This window comes from Pinus tabuliformis, chromosome 7 (genome assembly GCF_031772625.1).
Source record: "Pinus tabuliformis cultivar Carrire ecotype Pingquan chromosome 7, CPIR1, whole genome shotgun sequence".
Classification (NCBI taxonomy): Eukaryota; Viridiplantae; Streptophyta; class Pinopsida; order Pinales; family Pinaceae; genus Pinus; species Pinus tabuliformis.
Genome location: NC_142293.1, coordinates 1,305,693,125 through 1,305,711,100, shown reverse-complemented (window position 1 = coordinate 1,305,711,100; position 17,976 = coordinate 1,305,693,125). Strand labels below are relative to the sequence as shown.

Sequence of the window (17,976 nt, the reverse complement as noted above, 5' to 3'; positions counted from 1 at the left end):
AGATCCAAAGTCTAAAAGGTATATCTTTGTTGGGTATGGTGATGGAACAAAGGGATATAGATTGTGGGATCCTACTACCCGCAAAATCATCATCAACAGAGATGTAAAGTTTAATGAATCCTCTCTTGTACAGTTAGATGTAGATAGTAGATTGAAACAGGATGATGTATTTGATTTCCATCACATTCAGTTTGACAGCATTTCTAATGATAGTCATAACGACCATAGTTCAGATTCTAGTCATGAAGAGGTTTCAGAATCAGATTATGAATAGGGTTCAGATGGAGGTCATGAACAGGTCTCAGATGGCGATCATGAAGAAGTTCCTACGGATGATAGACAGCCAATTGTGGAAGCACCAGAAACATTCCTAAGGAGGTCTACAAGGATCAAACGCCCTCCGAGAAGGTATGATGATCATGTTACTTCAGTTGTTTTGACCGCTAATGATGATGAACCTTTGTGTTATCAGGAAGCTGTAGAAGGTTCAAATAGTGAGAAGTGGAAAGCAACCATGAAGGACGAAATGATGGCCTTAAGTAAGAATGGTACATGGGATCTGGTTGAGCTTCCGAAAGGCAGGATAACTATGGGGTGTAAATGGGTTTTCAAGCTGAAACAGGGTGTGAATGATATGGACGACAGGTACAAAGCACGGCTGGTTGCAAAAGGGTTTTCTCAGAAAGCCGGTATTGACTTTCATGAGATTTTTTCACCAGTGGTTAAAATTGTTTCAATTAGAATTGTGTTAGCATTAGTGGCTTTGCTTGATTTAGAGTTGCAGCAGTTAGATGTTAAGACTGCATTTCTACATGGAGACTTAGATGAGGAAATATATATGGAACAACCGGAAGGGTTTGTTCAGCATCGCAATGAGAAATTTGTCTGCAGGCTCAAGAAGTCATTATATGGCCTGAAGCAGTCGCCTCGGCAATGGTATAAGAAGTTTGATTCTTTCATGTTGAGTCAGAAATATGTAAGAAGTGAATATGATCATTGTGTTTACTTTAAGCAGTTAAATAATGGCATGTTCATTATCTTAGTGTTGTATGTTGATGATATGCTTTTAGCAAGCAAAAGAATTGAAGAAATAAACAGGTTGAAGGCTCAGATGGCAAGGACATTTGATATGAAAGATCTAGGAGCAGCAAGACAGATTTTGGGCATGGAGATTTTCAGAGACAGGGGCAATGGTAAGCTGTGGCTATCAGAACAAAAGTATATTGAGAAAATACTTGTGAGGTTTGGTATGAACAATGTGAAGCCTGTGTCAATCCCTTTAGCTTCCCATTTCAAGCTTTCTTCCAGTTTATGTCCTAATACAGATGAAGAAAAGGATTATATGTCTCGAATTCCAGATGCCAATGTAGTAGGATGTTTGATGTATGCGATGGTGTGTACGCGACCAGATATTTCACATGCAGTTGGGGTTGTCAGCAGGTACATGGAAAATCCAGGTAAAGAACACTGGTCAGCAGTGAAATGGGTGCTTCGGTATCTGAGAGGCACAAGTAGTTATTGTATCACTTACAATAAGAGTAGTGAATTTGTTTGCGGATATGTTGATTCTGATTTTGCAGGTGATTTGGATAAGCAGAGGTCAACTTCAGGGTATGTCTTTACTCTTGCAGGTGGAGCTATAAGTTGGATGTCAAAGCTACAGAACATTGTCGCGTTATCCACTACTAAAGCAGAATACATTGCTGCTTCGCATGCTTGCAAAGAGGTGGTTTGGTTGAAAGGTTTGCTTGGTGAGTTTGGTAGGTTACAGGACAACATCAGGTTACTTTGTGATAGTCAAAGTGCAATACATTTCGCTAAGAATCTGGCCTATCATAGTAAATCAAAGCATATACCGATCAAGTACCATTTTGTAAGACAGGTTATCACTGAAAGGGGAGTCTCTCTTGAAAAGGTGCATACAAAGGAGAATTGTGCAGACATGTTCACGAAACCAGTTTTGTTAGAGAAGCTACGCTGGTGTTTGGCTTCTCTTGGCTTGCAGAAAAGATAAAATAATAATAACAGGGCATCAGGGTAATTGTTGTCAAGGCGGAGATTGTTGAGATTTTCTGTTTGGAGTAAAATAGGCAAAAATCTCTGTAGGTGACAACAATAGAAATTCAGTTCCTAGATTAGCTTCAGGTTGTTGGGAGATGATTAATGCCTCCTATATTTGATGTGAGTGAGTTAATGAGATGGTTAGATTCTCTTTGCTATATAACAGACAACAATTTGGATTGTTTGCTATGAGGGTGAGAGTTTTGTGAGGATTTCATTATGTAATCTCCTGTTTGATTAATAAATTGCCGATGCCTATGTTGTGTGGACGTAGCCCAGATTGGTTGGGTGAACCAGGTTAAATTCTTGTGTCTTTATGTGCATGATTGATCTGCTGTGTATTTTGTTTAATTTTGCCGAGCATCTGATCTCCAACGTCATGGTCAATCATTGTCAATCATTGCCAACCATGGTCAACCATGGTTGAATGTCGCATTGTGACAAGAATTGTCTCACCGTGAAAATAAACCATGTTTATTTTAGTGTTTGTAATATTTATATTTGGGTTTAGCAATGGTGGGTTTATAATATTAGTCCCTTGGGTTTAATATTATTCCCTTAGGTTCATAATCCTTCGGGGTTTTAGTATTAATCCCTTGGGTTTATTATTCCTTTGGGTTTAGCCCACAGGGCTTTGGATTGACGTTGAATGGGTGCACTATTAAGACACTCCTTGTGATAGGTCACTGGTTCAAATCCCCCGTGAGTGCTTACCTACAATATATATATATATATATATATATATATATATATATATAGATATATATATATATATATATATATATATATATATATATATATATATATATATATTATTCCTTTGGGTTTATAATATCAAAGCCTTAGGTTTATAATATCAATCATGGTAAACCATTGTGACTCATAGCCAACCATGGTCAACCATGTTTGAATGTCGGATTGTGACAAGGACTGTCTCACCATGAAAATAAACCATGTTTAAGTATGGGGGAATTACGCAGTGCATTATATTAGATATCATTTTGGGATTCAACTGCGTTAAGTAAGTCATTCAAACGTATGACCATTTCGATGAGAGGTAGTCGTAACTGACTAATTTCTCATGATTTTTTGAATAGTTCACTTAGCACTCATTGCATCGGGTGATGCTCACAGGGGTGAAGAAGTGGGATTGAAATTAGTGAAATGTGGAGAACGAATCACATAGCATCAATCATCACTTCCGGGGCTTGCACCCGGTAACCAGGACTTCCCAGGAGGTCACCCATCCCAGAACTCCTCTGGCTCAAGCGCGCTTAACTGTGGAGTTTTTCCCCACAATCAAGCCCACTTAGCTTGCTACCCCATTTGCAAAACCTTAGCAAGTATTGTGCCTCATGAACCATTCAAGTAGAGATCCCTTGACTCTTTTTGAATTTAAGTATGGGGGAATTACGCAGTGCATTATATTAGATATCATTTTGGGATTCAACTGCGTTAAGTAAGTCATTCAAACGTATGACCATTTCAATGAGAGGTAGTCGTAACTGACTAATTTCTCATGATTTTTTGAAGTATTTAGGTTTGTAGTATTTATATTTAGGTTTACCAATGTTGGGTTTATAATATTAGTCCCTTGGGTTTAATAATATTCCCTTGTGTTCATAATCCCTTGGGTTTATGTTTCCCTTGGGTTCATAATTTCAATCCCTTGGGTTTATTATTAACTTGTGTTTATAATATCAATCATGGTCAACCATAACCAACCATGGTCAATTGTGGTCAATCATGGTCCAATCTCACACTAGGAAACAAATTGTCTCCACTTAGGGTTTATATACCTTGGGTTTATAATATTAGTCCCTTGGGTTTAATATTATTTCGTTATGTTTATAATCCCTTGGGGTTTTACTATTAATCCCGTGGGTTTACTGTTCCTTTGGGGTTATAATATCAATCAATTGGGTTTATTATATTCTTTGGTCAACCATGGTTTATTATGAAATCAACCATAGTCTAACATGGAATTGTGATAAGGATTGTCTCAATATGAAAATCAACGATGGTCTAACATGTTTATTTTAGTGTTTATAATATTTATCTAAGGGTTTATATATGTTTAGTTTATAATATTAGTCCCTTGTATTTAATATTATTCCCTTCAGTTCATAATCCCTTGGGTTTATTGTTACTTTCGGTTTATAATATAAATCCTTTGGGTTTATTATTCCCTTAGGTTTATAATATCATTCATCATCAACGATTGTCAATCATGGCCAACCATGGTTGAATGTTGCATTGTGACAAGAATTATCTCACCATCAAAATAAACCATGTTTATTTTAGCGTTTCTAATATTTATATTAGGGTTTACCAATGTTGGGTTTATAATATTAGTTTCTTGGGTTTAATATTATTTCCTTGGGTTCATAATCCTTCGAGGTTTTAGTATTAATCCCTTGGGTTTATTATTAACTTGGGTTTATAATATGAATCATGGTGAGCTTAATTAATCTTTTGTGTTTGTAATATCGATCACTTGCGCTTCTTGATCCCTTAGGTTTTTAATATTTATTGTTTGGTTTCACTAATTCCTTGGGTTTAAAATATTAAATGGTTGGGTTTATTAATTCCTTGGGTCTATAATATTAATAATCCCTTTGGTTTATTATTCCTTTCAGTTTAAAATATTAATTCTTAGGTTTTATTGATTCAACCATGTTTATTTTAGTATTTTTAATATTTATCTTAGGGTTTGTATACCTCAAGTCTATAGTATTAGTCCATTTTATAATATTAAACGGTTGGGTTTATTAGTTCCTTGGGTCTATAATATTAATAATCTCTTCGGTTTATTATTCCTTTCAGTTTAAAATATTAATTCATATGGTTTATTAATTCAACCATGTTTATTTTAGTATTTTTAATATTTATCTTAGGGTTTTGTCTACCTTGGGTTTATAATATTAGTCTCTTTTCTTTAATATTATTCCTTGCGGATCATAATCCCTTCGGGTTTTAGTGTTAATCCCTTGGATTTATTGTAATATAATCTTTTGGATTTTAGTACTAATCCCTTCGGTAATAATAATATAATATTATTATTATAATAATAATACAATATAATTGTTGTTGTTATTATTATTATTTTATATTGTTATTATAATAATATAATATTATTCTCCATTATTACTATTATTATTTAATTAATATTACTAATATTATTATGAGTTAGTATTATTATTATAATATTAATATAATAATCATAAATATATAACAATATAATTGTTATTATATATATAGTTATTAATAATCATAAATAATTGTTTTTTTTTTAAATAGACAAAATAATTTCCTCATCCCAATTCTAATTATCATTGGATCATGATTGTTATTATGAGTTAATATTATAATACTAATAATATAATATTATGATAATAATAATATAGTAATAAATATATATTATTATTATTCTAATAATATTATAACTATTATATTATTATAATAATGTAATGGTAATATAATATTATTACTTTTATTAATTAGTATTACTAATTTTAATTATGATTAATATTACTATTATAATATTAATATATTAAATATAAATAAGTTAATATTATAATAATAATAATATAATATTATTATTATAATAATATAGTAATAAATATATATTATTATTATTCTAATAATATTATAACTATTATATTATTATAATAATGTAATGGTAATATAATATTATTATCATTTATTATTATTGTTGCTAATTAGTATTACTGATATTAATTATGATTAATATTACTATTATAATATTAATATATTAAATATAAATATATAAGAATATGGTAGTTGTTTTTATATAACTATTAATAATTATAAATAATTGATTTTTTAAAAAATATACATAATAATTCTCTTATCACATTTCTAATTATTATTGGACCATAGTTGTTATTATGAGTATAATAATAATATAATAATAATATTATTATAATAATATAATAATAAATATATTATATTATTATAATAATAATAATACCAAATAATTGTAATTATTATTATTATTATTATAATATAATATGATGATGATGATGATGATGATGGTTAACGTCCACTCATACCCAATTAGTCTATTGGACCTATAATTTTTTAGTTTCTAATTGTCTGGCTCCTCGTCTTTCTTGGCGAGATTGATGCTGTAGCTTTCTTTTTTTTCTCTACGGTCTTCCAACTTTCTTTATCTTGCATCTCCATCATCTCTTCTGGCTCTTGGGACATTGGTGTCTTAGCTTTGCTGTTAAATGAAGATTTATTTTGTGCGGTATTCGAATCCTCATAACTGTTGATGTTTGAGGGGTTGTCGAGTTCACTCTTTTGTTGTTGGGCGGGGCTTTCCCCGTGCTTGTCTTGAGATTTATTTCTTTCTTGCCCAATTTCTTGTGATTTAGAGTTTTCTCGAGAGTATTCTTCTTTGATGACAGTGTAGTGTTGTTTTTGTGCTCCTTCACACCATGTAGATCTGTGGTGATTTTTTCTAGCAGAATTTTTTTGGGAGGCTTTTGGACAATTTTTGGCTAGGTGGCCTATCTCAAAGCAGGATCGACATCTGAAGAGGACACTTTCATAATCAAGTTTTTGGTTCCACACATAGTCTTTACTTGTTAGATGTATTTCAGCTGGGAATCCGGCGCTGAAGTCCATTTCCACACAGATGCGTGCATGGGTGGTTCTGGCATATTCCTCTATTTCTGGGCACCTGCACTAAAATTTCTCAATTACATTTCCAATGGCTTTTAGCGAAGAGAAATTCTAGAGATGCAAGGGTAGGTTTGGCAATCTTACCCACACTAGTGCTGAGGTTATGACTGTTGTTGAGGGATCGAATGATGGGTTCGATGGCCTCATGAATAGGCCTGATTTTTCTGAAAACCAAGGGCCAGAATCTAGAATACATTGTCTGCTTTTAGGGTTTTTAAAATCTACTATAAAGAAACCCCTAGCACAGGGGTAGATATTAATTGCATCTGGAATTGGAGGCTTCCATACCTCCGAGATCGAACTATGGAGAACTGTCAGTTGTGCAAAAAACCATTGAATTGGTAGATTAGAGCACTTTCAGAGAACTTCAAAGCTTCATCGAGTGAAGCCTACACCACCTGGACAGTGGAAACTGGGGCTTCACTGATGATATGGGCCGGAGCTTGCCCCTTAGACGCGGATGGAACTGAGCCAGCAGCTATTTTCATGAAGCTCGGAGCTATCTGGAGAATGACGATAGGGGCCGGAGCTTGCCCCTTAGAGGCGGACGGAACTGAGCCAGCAGCTATTTTCACGAAGCTGCGAGCTATCTGGAGAATGCTCTACCACTGAGTATAATATTATGATGAGTTATAATATAAATATATAATAATATGGTTGTTATTATTTATATAATTTTTAATAATGATAAATAGTTGGTGTTTAAAAAAGTACACATAAGAATTATTAAGGTGGTTGATATAAGCCGATCTGCGTATATCAACCACATTGGAAAATGTTAATATATATAATTCATATATGCCTATCAACGTATACCAACTACATTGCTAAATGTGGTTGTGCTAGTTAATGCATAGTCTTACAGTTGCAATGTTCGATTCAAGTTATTGTTAGTAACTCATAGGCTGAATTTTGTGTTGCTGCTTTATGTTTAGATCATTCCTGGTAAGGACATATTGTCTTAGATGGCCACTAGGAATCCTATTTATATTATGAAAAAAAAAACAAGGAAAACAATTGGATGAAATGCCAACGGTTCATATATGTTGGGTTTATAATATTTGTCCCTTGTATTTAATATTATTCCCTTCAGTTCATAATCCCTTGGGTTTTTAGTGTTAATCCTTTGGGTTTATTATTACTTTGGGTTTATAATATAAATCCTTTGGGTTTATTATTCCCTTAGGTTTATAATATCATTCAAGGTCAACGATTGTCAATCATGGCCAACAATGGTTGAATGTTGCATTGTGACAAGAATTGTCTCACCACCAAAATAAACCATGTTTATTTTAGCGTTTCTAATATTTATATTACGGTTTACCAATGTTGGGTTTATAATAGCCCGCGAGGCTTTGGATTCATGGTGAATGGGTGTACTGTTAAGGCACTCCTTGTGATAGGTCACTGCTTCAAATCCCCGTGGGTGCTTAGGTAGTATTATATAGAAAAAAAAAATGTTGGGTTTATAATATTAGTTTCTTGGGTTTAATATTATTTCCTTGGGTTCATAATCCTTCGGGGTTTTAGTATTAATCCCTTGGGTTTATTATTAACTTTGGTTTATAATATGAATCATGGTGAGCTTAATTAATCTTTTGTGTTTGTAATATCGATCACTTGCGCTTCTTGATCCCTTAGGTTTTTAATATTTATTGTTTGGTTTGACTAATTCCTTCGGTTTATAATATTAAATGGTTGGGTTTATTAGTTCCTTGGGTCTATAATATTAACAATCCCTTTGGTTTATTATTCCTTTCAGTTTAAAATATTAATTCTTAGGGTTTATTAATTCAACCATGTTTATTTTAGTATTTTTAGTATTTATGTTAGGGTTTGTATACCTTGGGTCTATAATATTAGTCCATTTTATAATATTAAACGGTTCGGTTTATTAGTTCCTTGGGTCTATAATATTAATAATCTCTTTGGTTTATTATTCCTTTCAGTTTAAAATATTAATTCATACAGTTTATTAATTCAACCATGTTTATTTTAGTATTTTTAATATTTATCTTAGGGTTTTGTCTACCTTGGGTTTATAATATTAGTCTCTTTTGTTTAATATTATTCCTTGCGGTTCATAACCCCTTCAGGTTTTAGTATTAATCAATTGGATTTATTGTAATATAATCTTTCGGATTTTAGTACTAATCCCTTCGGTAATAATAATATAATATAATTATTATTATAATAATACATTATTATTATTATTATTATTATTATTTAATTAATATTACTAATATTATTATGAGTTAGTATTATTATTATAATATTAATATAATAATCATAAATAATTGTTTTTTTTTTTAAAAGACATAACATTCCCTTATCCCAATTCTAATTATCATTGGATCATGGTTGTTATTATGAGTTAATATTATAATAATAATAATGATAATTTCAACTCTTAAGAAGGTAATTGAAAAGGACTGGTTGAAGCTGCTCCCATGGCCGCCCCTGCAACCCGTCGTCACAACCTGCAAGAAATCGGGAAACGCATCCCAGGTAAGGGGGAATCAAATCATGGTGCACTTGCGAATGCCTGGATCCCTCATGCGCCCTTACCTGCGGTAAAACTCGGCCACAGCAGAAAGGGGATATTGAATAAGGGAATAATCAAAGTCAATGCAACACTCATACCCACTGCAAAAGGGAGCTGGACGAGCCACCCCCAGAAATGCGCAGGAAAGCCAGATGCTCTGAGCATCGACACGGGGGTAAAAAGGAAGGGGGTCTTGGGTGATCCAGGTATTGGATCTAAAGGATGCTTCATCGGATCTGTTGTTGAAATCAAAGGAGGGTGGCTGCATGGAGCGGATCTACTCCCCCCCTCTGGGGATCGGCATAAACAGCCCAGATCTGGCCTTGATCTACCTAATCCAGACAACAATCGAAAGACGTGCCAAAACCTAAGAGCTCTGGAACCTTGGATAGAGAAATATTGTTGGAATAGGGATGCACAAAGTTTTAGCAACAAGGGCTACCATGCTTTCAACAAGCATCAATCGGTAGCTATGATGAGGTACGCTCAAACACTCTTCACCGATCCGGGCCCCCAGATCTCAGAGGGGGCTATCTGGCATGAGGATAGCCTGAATGCAAATTTGAAGAGTACAATTCCTATGGTCTCCGCGGCGGCAGCCTTACCAGACCTAGTCAAAGAATCATTCGAAGTAGGGAAAAACCCTTGGACGGTCCCTCGACCCCTGATGGCCAAATCGGAATCCGTTGGGTCATACTCCAACTGCTTCCAAATTTTTATAAAATCCACTCTCGGAAATCAACCCTGATCTGGGTTTATGCCTCAGACAGTGTCCTAAATCTGAAGAACAACATTGCCAATCACATTGGCATCACGGAAGGACATCAAGATCTGCTTTCTGAGGGAAGATCACTACAGGATCACAAAACAATTAAGGCCTACAACATCGAGCCAGGATCTAATATTATTCTCAATATGAGGCTTCGCGGAGGTGCAGCAGACAATGGCCCACGTAAACAAACAGAAGGAGGCAGTAGATCCAAAGCAAAACACAACCCAGAATCACATCAGCAACACAGAAGCGAAGTAATGTCCTTGAAGCATATTCTACAAGGGGGAAAACCTTCTCCTGCACCTCCACAGTAGGCCGGAATAGCTCCCAGCCCATATATAGTGGAGCAACTAAACTATACACCTGAACTAACAATAGATACTTCTGAAGCAGAGGAGGTACGTAATATTTATGAGAAGCAGGCCATCATGTATCGTTTCAATGGTTTCTGGCCAAAACCCATGGACCTATTCCATTGGATTTTTACAAAATGGTCCCTTAATTGTGAGATTTTACTTTGCTCCAAAGGCTTTTTTATTGTCAAATTCCCTTTAGAAGAGGTCAGGGCCCTAGTGCTCCAGGAGGGACTGTGGTTTTGGGGATCTTCAGGACTCTTTATCACTCCTTGGTTCCTGGAGTTTGATGCCAACTCCTTTATCGTCTCCAGGATCCCAGTATGGGTAAGTTTACATAACCTCCCTGCACATTTCTGGGACCAAAAGACTCTCGCATGCATTGGCAATTCCATAGGTAGATATATCAAAACGGATACTCAACAGGTGGAGGATAGAATCTTCACTTACGCACGTATTTGTGTGGAAGTCGACCATAGCAAAGGTTTACCGGACCGCATATTGCTGAAGCATAAAGATTGCAGCTAGATACAAACAATAGTTTATGAAAATACAGCATTTTGGTGCAGAATATGCAGGCAAACTGGGCATCTACAAAACGCCTGCCCACATTACAAAAAAGACAGCCAAAAAAGGAAAAAAATCAGGTAAACAAAAAAAAAGGGTGGACATTTCCACCAGACTCTGATGAAGAGGGAGCTGATGAGGAGGACGAGCCCAGCCCAAATGAGTGAAGCCAAGCAGAACCCTAGAAGCAATCCCCAAAGCCTATGGAATCACAACTGGAATATGCTTTAGACACTCTGGAAACCAGTGGAACCAAAAGGCAGCACATATCAAACACCCGGACTCTGACAAGGAAAACCCCCGACCCAGAGAGGAAAATCCAATTCAACTTGTTCCCATGCATCCGCCCCAAGGCGAGTGGCGCAAGGTAGAGAAGAAAAAGGGGCGGAAACTTTGAATTCCCCATTCTGGCATCTCAGTGCTCCCGACAGGGATCACTTTCTTCTGTTTTTCATTATTTGACTGTTGTGTCAACCAATTTTTTGTCAGGCTACATAGCCTCGTCTTTGCAATGCTTCAGCATCTACAAAATGTAATTTTCAAAAATTAATGGAAATTACGACTTTTTTCTATGGGAAATAATAATAATAATAATAATAATAATATATATTATTATAATAATAATATTATAATAAATATATATTATTATTATTCTAATAATATTATAATTATTATATTATTATAATAATGTAATGGTAATATAATATTATTATCATTTATTATTATCATTATTAATTAATATTACTAATATTAATTATGATTAATATTACTATTATAATATTAATATATTAAATACAAAGATATAGGAATATGGTGGTTATTTTTATATAACTATTAATAATTATAAATAATTGATTTTTTAAAAAATACACATAATAATTCTCTTATCACATTTCTAATTATTATTGGACCATAGTTGTTATTATGAGTATAATAATAATAATATAATAATATTATTATTATAATAATATAATAATAAATATCTTATATTATTATTATTATTATTATCTAATATGATGATGATGATGGTGGTGGTGGTTAATGTCCACCGAGACCCAATTAGTCTATCGGACCTATAATTTTCTTAGTTTCTAATTCTCTGGCTCCTCGTCTTTCTTGGTGAGATTGGTGTTGTAGCTTTCTTTTTTTCCTCTACGGTCTTCCAACTTTCTTTATCTTGCATCTCCTTCATCTCTTTTGGCTCTTGGGACATTGGTGTCTTAGCTTCGCGATCTATTGTGTTCGTCCTTTTGAAGATAGTCGGAGAAGAAGTTTGGTCTAAGAGATCTTCTTTGCTGTTAAATAAAGATTTATTTTGTGCAGTATTCAAATTCTCATAACTGTTGATGCTTGAGGGGTTGTCGAGTTCACTCTTTTGTTGTTGGGTGGGGCTTCCCCCCTGCTTGTCTTGAGAGTTATTTCTTTCTTGCCTGATTTATTGTGATTCAAAGTTTTCTCGAGAGTATTCTTCTTTGATAACAGTGTAGTGTTCTTTTTGTGCTCCTTCCCACCATGTAGATCTGTGGTGATTTTTTCTAGCATAAATTTTCTGGCAGGCTTTTGGGCAATTTTTGGCTAGGTGGCCTGTCTCAAAGCAGGATCGACATCTGAAGAGGACACTTTCATAATCAAGTTTCTGGTTCCACACATAGTCTTTACTTGTTACGTGTATTTCAGCTGGGAATCCAGCGCTGATGTCCATTTCCACACAGATGCGTGCATAGGTGCTTCTGGCATATTCCTATGTTTCTGGTCACCTGTAGTAAAATTTCCCAATTGCATTTCCAATGGCTTTTAGCAAAGAGAAATTCCGGAGATGCAAGGGTAGGTTTGGCAATCTCACCCAAATTAGTGTTGAGGTTATGACTGTTGTTGAAGGATCGAATGATGGGTTCCATGGCCTCATGAATAGGCCTGATTTTTCCCAAAACCAAGGGCTAGCATCTAGAATACATTGTCTGCTTTCAGGGTTTTTAAAATCTACTATAAAGAAACCCCTAGCACAGGGGTAGATATTAATTGCATCAGGAATTAGAGGCTTCCATACCTCTGAGATCCAACTGTGGAGAGCTGTGAGCCGCGGCCAAAAACCATTGAATCGGTAGATTAGGGCACTTTCAGAGAACTTCAAAGCCTCATCAAGTGAGGCCTGGACCACCTGGACAGTGGGAACTGGGGCTTCACTAACGATATGGGTCGAAGCTTGCTCCCTATAGGTGGACGAAACTGAGCCAACAGCTATTTTCGCGAAGCTAAGAGCCATATGGAGAATGCTCTCCTGCTGAGTATAATATTATGATGAGTTATAATATAAATATATAATAATATGGTTGTTATTATTTATATAATTATTAATAATGATAAATAGTTGGTGTTTAAAAAAGTACACATAAGAATTATTAAGGTGGTTGATATAAGCCTATCTGGGTATATCAACCACATTGGAAAATGTTACTATATACAATTCATATATGCCTATCAGCATATATCAACTACATTGGTAAATGTGGTTGTGCTAGTTAATGCATAGTCTTACAGTTGCAATGTTGGAGTCAAGTTATTGTTAGTAGCTCATAGGCTAAATTTTGTATTGCTGCTTTATGTTTAGATCATTCCTGGTAAGGACATATTTTCTTATATGGCAAGGAGGAATCCTATTTATATTAGGAAAAAAAAACAAGGACATATTGTCTTAGATGGCCACGAGGAATCCTATTTCTATTAGGAAACAAGGAAAACAATTGGATGAAATGCCGAGGGTTAAAATGTTGTAATTTAGATTAAATATATGTTTAAGTATTCATAGTTTGTACTCACTTTCTTGTATATTTTAATATGAAATCGAATCGAGTTCTTATTCGTTCGGGACAAATCGTATTATCTAAAATTGTAAATATCAAGAAAGAGATATAGTTTCAATAGAAAAAATAAAAATGGAAGAAGAGTTTAAGCTTAGAAGAAGAATTTGAATGCATAATAACATTTAATGTGATGTTGGGATCACATAATATTATTGCAGGCTTCTTATATGAAAATTTTATTACGGTTTGAAATCTAATCATCGGTGGGGAAGAGTTATAAATATGGATAAAATAGAAGGCGAAGAAGAGAAATCTAATAATCTTACTGGGTGGGGAAGAGTTATAAATATGGATAAAATAGAAGGGGAAGAAGAGAAAAAGATTAGATGAAATATACAAGATAAAAAATTCCAATAGAGACCAAATGATATTTCTTTGCTTGGTTGTGCAGTTTGGTCCAGGTTTGTTGTAAGCTAATATGGATAAAATAGAAGGGGAAGAAGAATTAGATGAAATAGACCAGATAAAAAATTCCAATAGAAACCAACTGATATTTCTTTGCTCTGTTGTGCAGTTTGGTCCAAGTTTGTTGTAGGCTATAAGTATACCAATTGTGTTATTCCTTCATCAACCTAACATGGGGCAGATAATCTGATAATCTATTGTGAACTTTAAATAATTTGGGGGACTAGATAATCTGATAATCTATTGTGAACTTTAAATAAGTTGGGGGACTAGATAATCTGATAATCTATTGTGAACTTTAAATAAGTTGGGGGACTAGATTGATTTGGGAGTAGAAGCCGATTTAGAAAATAGAGGCTCAAGCAACCATTTGGTTATTTTTATTTTATGCGTAATAAGAGATAGAGAGATTAAATTTATATAAACTAAACACTGCTTTTTCTACTTTTTAATTTAATTTATTTTTAATTTAATTAAAAAAATAAAGATAATTTAGTTAAAAAATTTAGATAAAAGAATATAGATACATGTATTAAAATTTTTAGATAAGAGAATATAGATATACATATGCATCAGATTCTACTTTCGTTTGGTTTGGAAGCCAAAAGCAACGTGAAGATGCCGAAAAATAAATAAGTTGCATACAACATCATTTATAACCTCATATGAACCTCATCCTCAATTCAAAGCTTCCTCTGTTTATCTTTAATGGGTAACTTCGAAGGACTCATTATGGGGCTCACTCTCAAAGAGAATTTCTTAAATTTGAGGTTTGTTTAATTGATTACACAGAAAATTGTTTATTATAATAAATTAGGTGAAGGGTATTTAATTTATTTTTTTCACTAAATAGACATACCATTATACAATAAATTCGACTTTATCCGAACTATTAAAAATAAATTTTTGGAGAAAGTTGATTCCGATCAAGCGAAATTCATTTATTCATATTTTGAGAGTTACACAGGTGATCACTTATATTTCCTTGGCAAATTAACATAGGATATTTCCGAGAAAAAGAGAATGGTTTACAATGTACATAGACAACCAACGTAGGTTTACAATGTTAGTTGCCGAACAACTAACATAAAGTTCTCTCTTTGCAGGTTCTTTCGTCAGCTTCGCCACAGGCCTGTTCAGACTAATCGCTTTAGTTGGTAGAAGCGTGGAAAGAAACATAAGTTATATCCAGCAGTGCAGCACCCTCTACAGAATCAACCCAGCAGTAGCCATTTATTTCAACATAACTGAGAATTGGAATTTCATTTAAATTTTTTTAACAGAACCGGGAATTTGTATTTCATTTCCAGGGCTTCTGACTGTTGTAAATTCAGTAAAAAACTGATGGTAACAGTGGTTCGAAAACACAACAGTGACGATGCCTATCTAAATTTCTCGGCCCTTATGACTGCTAATATATTTAGAAATAACTCTTATAACTTAATTATTGATTTATTCTCTCTTAAAAAGAGAATAAATTACATTATAAACAACTTTGTTCACAGTTTTTATAATGATATATAGTATAAATATTTAAAACATAAACTGGAGATAAGTAATTTTTTAAATATACACGCAAATATATAATGCATAGTAAAAATTTATTTTTTAATATTAAAATACATACTAGCTCGCTTTCACCGGACAAATTACATAATATGCAAGAAAAGGAAAAAGAAAATGTAATATTAACCACTACGTAAGGAACTTGATCATAAATCGATCAAAACATTGGAGCTCAGCAATATCGACACTCATATGCAAGGTAGGAAAGTTACCTCGTTATTTACCCAATTTATGTAAGCATAATGCATTTCCCATCATCGCCCTAACGTCTAACAGAAGCACTAACTACTACTAGCGAACGCTAGAGATGGCGGGAAGACCCGGGCTGCCCCAAACCTATATATTCCTAATTTTCAAAATTCTAAACACAACTCAGTGGCAACCTCAAGCTTGGAAACGCAAAGAGAGGAATTTCTCTGGGCATAGACACTGCATGCGCTTCCTTCATATCCAGTTGGGACGGGTCACCTTCAACTCTCTAGTTAAAAATGTGCAACAGCTGAGCCAATGCAAGGGAAATAGTAGGAATAGCCATAGGGGCCCCTGGGCATCCTCTCCTTCCTGCCCCAAATGGAAGCATCCTCAAGTCTTGTGTACTTGTTATGTCCGTATAATCATTGTGTCCACCGAATTCCTCCATAAATCTTTCCGGTTTGAACTCTGAAGCATCTTTTCCCCATACATTAGGATCCCTTCCTATCGCCCACACATTCACCAATAACATTGTTTTTTTAGGTATATGATATTCTCCTACTGTAACGCCCTCTGCAGATTCACGGGGAACGCCCAGCGGCCCTGCTGGGTATAATCGTAACGTCTCTCTGACCACACTGTGGAGGTATTTCATGCTTGCTACATTTGACTCCTTAACTTTGGCATGTTTGCCAACTGTACGTTCAATTTCTTCCTGCAACCTCTTCATTGCATGGGGATGTCTGAGAAGCTCACTCATTGCCCATTCTAAGGTAATGGCCGTCGTCTCCATTCCGGCGGCGAACATGTCCTGACAAATCCATACAAATTCAATTCATTTCTCATGTTAGTAGAAAACTGAAAGAGAGAACGAAGCCGGAGAGACTTACAAACATAATTGCCTTGATGGTTTCTCGCGTGATCTTGTCGTCCGTCTTATCACTCTGGATCTGAAGAAGCACATCGACGAAGACCTTACCATATTCTGCCTTTGCCTTTGTCTGGGGATTCGAGGCTGAATCCACGCCCTGATCCATATGGTCGTCTATTACTTTCTCAACAAATGCATCAAATATTTTGTTGGCCTTCTTTATTCGTCGATTGTTACCTTGCAAATCAAGCCAATCCATGTTGGGTATTTTTGATGGGAAAAATACCAAAAACCAAACATTCAAACACACAGAGGCAATGCTCTGTTTTACCTCCACAGGATCCTCTTGTGCACAGAGAAGCTTAAAAAAAATTTCACTGAGGAACAGAGTATTTCACCACCATAAAAGATTTCTATTCATTAAAACAAAAAAAATATTCACTCTGTCTCCATATGAGAATTTACACTGCTGGAAAAATTCCCATTAACATTTACTGCTGTAAAATCTCCATTTACATTCACTGGTGTAAAACTCTTTTTACAGGCTGCTGTAAAACAAAAACAAATTACATTTGCATCCAAAACAAATGCACTCATGGATATTACTAAACATTCAGCACATAAAACATTTTCATTTCACCACCGTTCCATTACAAAAGTCAAAACAAAACTTTACAAAGTATATTTTGAGCACTGTTGTGCATACATCTCTGGTTCTCTCTCGCTGCTGCGAACACCAGTTGTTCTCTTCCTCCCGTGTGCAACAACCACACAATAAAAGTCAACACACAAAACATATATATGAGCTCCCTTTTTTTTGTATTACGTTTTATAAAAAAACGACCATACCTATCTTTAAATGCTCCATACCTTTTACATAAAAAAACTTACGTGCTATATAAAAAAAACATATATTGAAACATGCCCATACCCATATTTAAAAGGGCCACCTAAATCTACGTATCAATATTAAATTCCATAACTCTTCTTCTACGGCGGTCAAACTCAAAAATTTAATCCACGCAAGCCTTTTAATGCACCTCGTATGCAGCTTTGGTGGATCAACGGTG

The 17,976-nt window shown here is 34.6% G+C and overlaps 1 protein-coding gene across 1 annotated transcript; it reads right to left on the bottom strand.

Annotated features, from left to right (window-relative positions):
• Window positions 1-16,232: 16,232 nt before the first annotated feature.
• Window positions 16,233-17,150, bottom strand: LOC149252303 (cytochrome P450 750A1-like). Its single transcript, XM_089456645.1, has 2 exons — window positions 16,926-17,150; window positions 16,233-16,846 (listed from the first exon to the last, which is right to left on the bottom strand). The coding sequence occupies exons 1-2, from the start codon at window positions 17,070-17,072 to the stop codon at window positions 16,322-16,324; spliced, it is 672 nt and encodes a 223-aa protein (XP_089312771.1). The 5' UTR covers window positions 17,073-17,150; the 3' UTR covers window positions 16,233-16,321.
• Window positions 17,151-17,976: the final 826 nt, after the last annotated feature.

What these genes read in the sequence shown, in the direction of transcription:
- LOC149252303 (XM_089456645.1), bottom strand. Translation starts at nt 17,072, where the DNA reads ATGGATCAGGGCGTGGATTCAGCCTCGAATCCCCAGACAAAGGCAAAG. An exon ending in CCATCAAGGCAATTATGTTT is followed by an intron (nt 16,847 to 16,925) that starts GTAAGTCTCTCC and finishes TGGATTTGTCAG; the next exon opens with GACATGTTCGCCGCCGGAAT.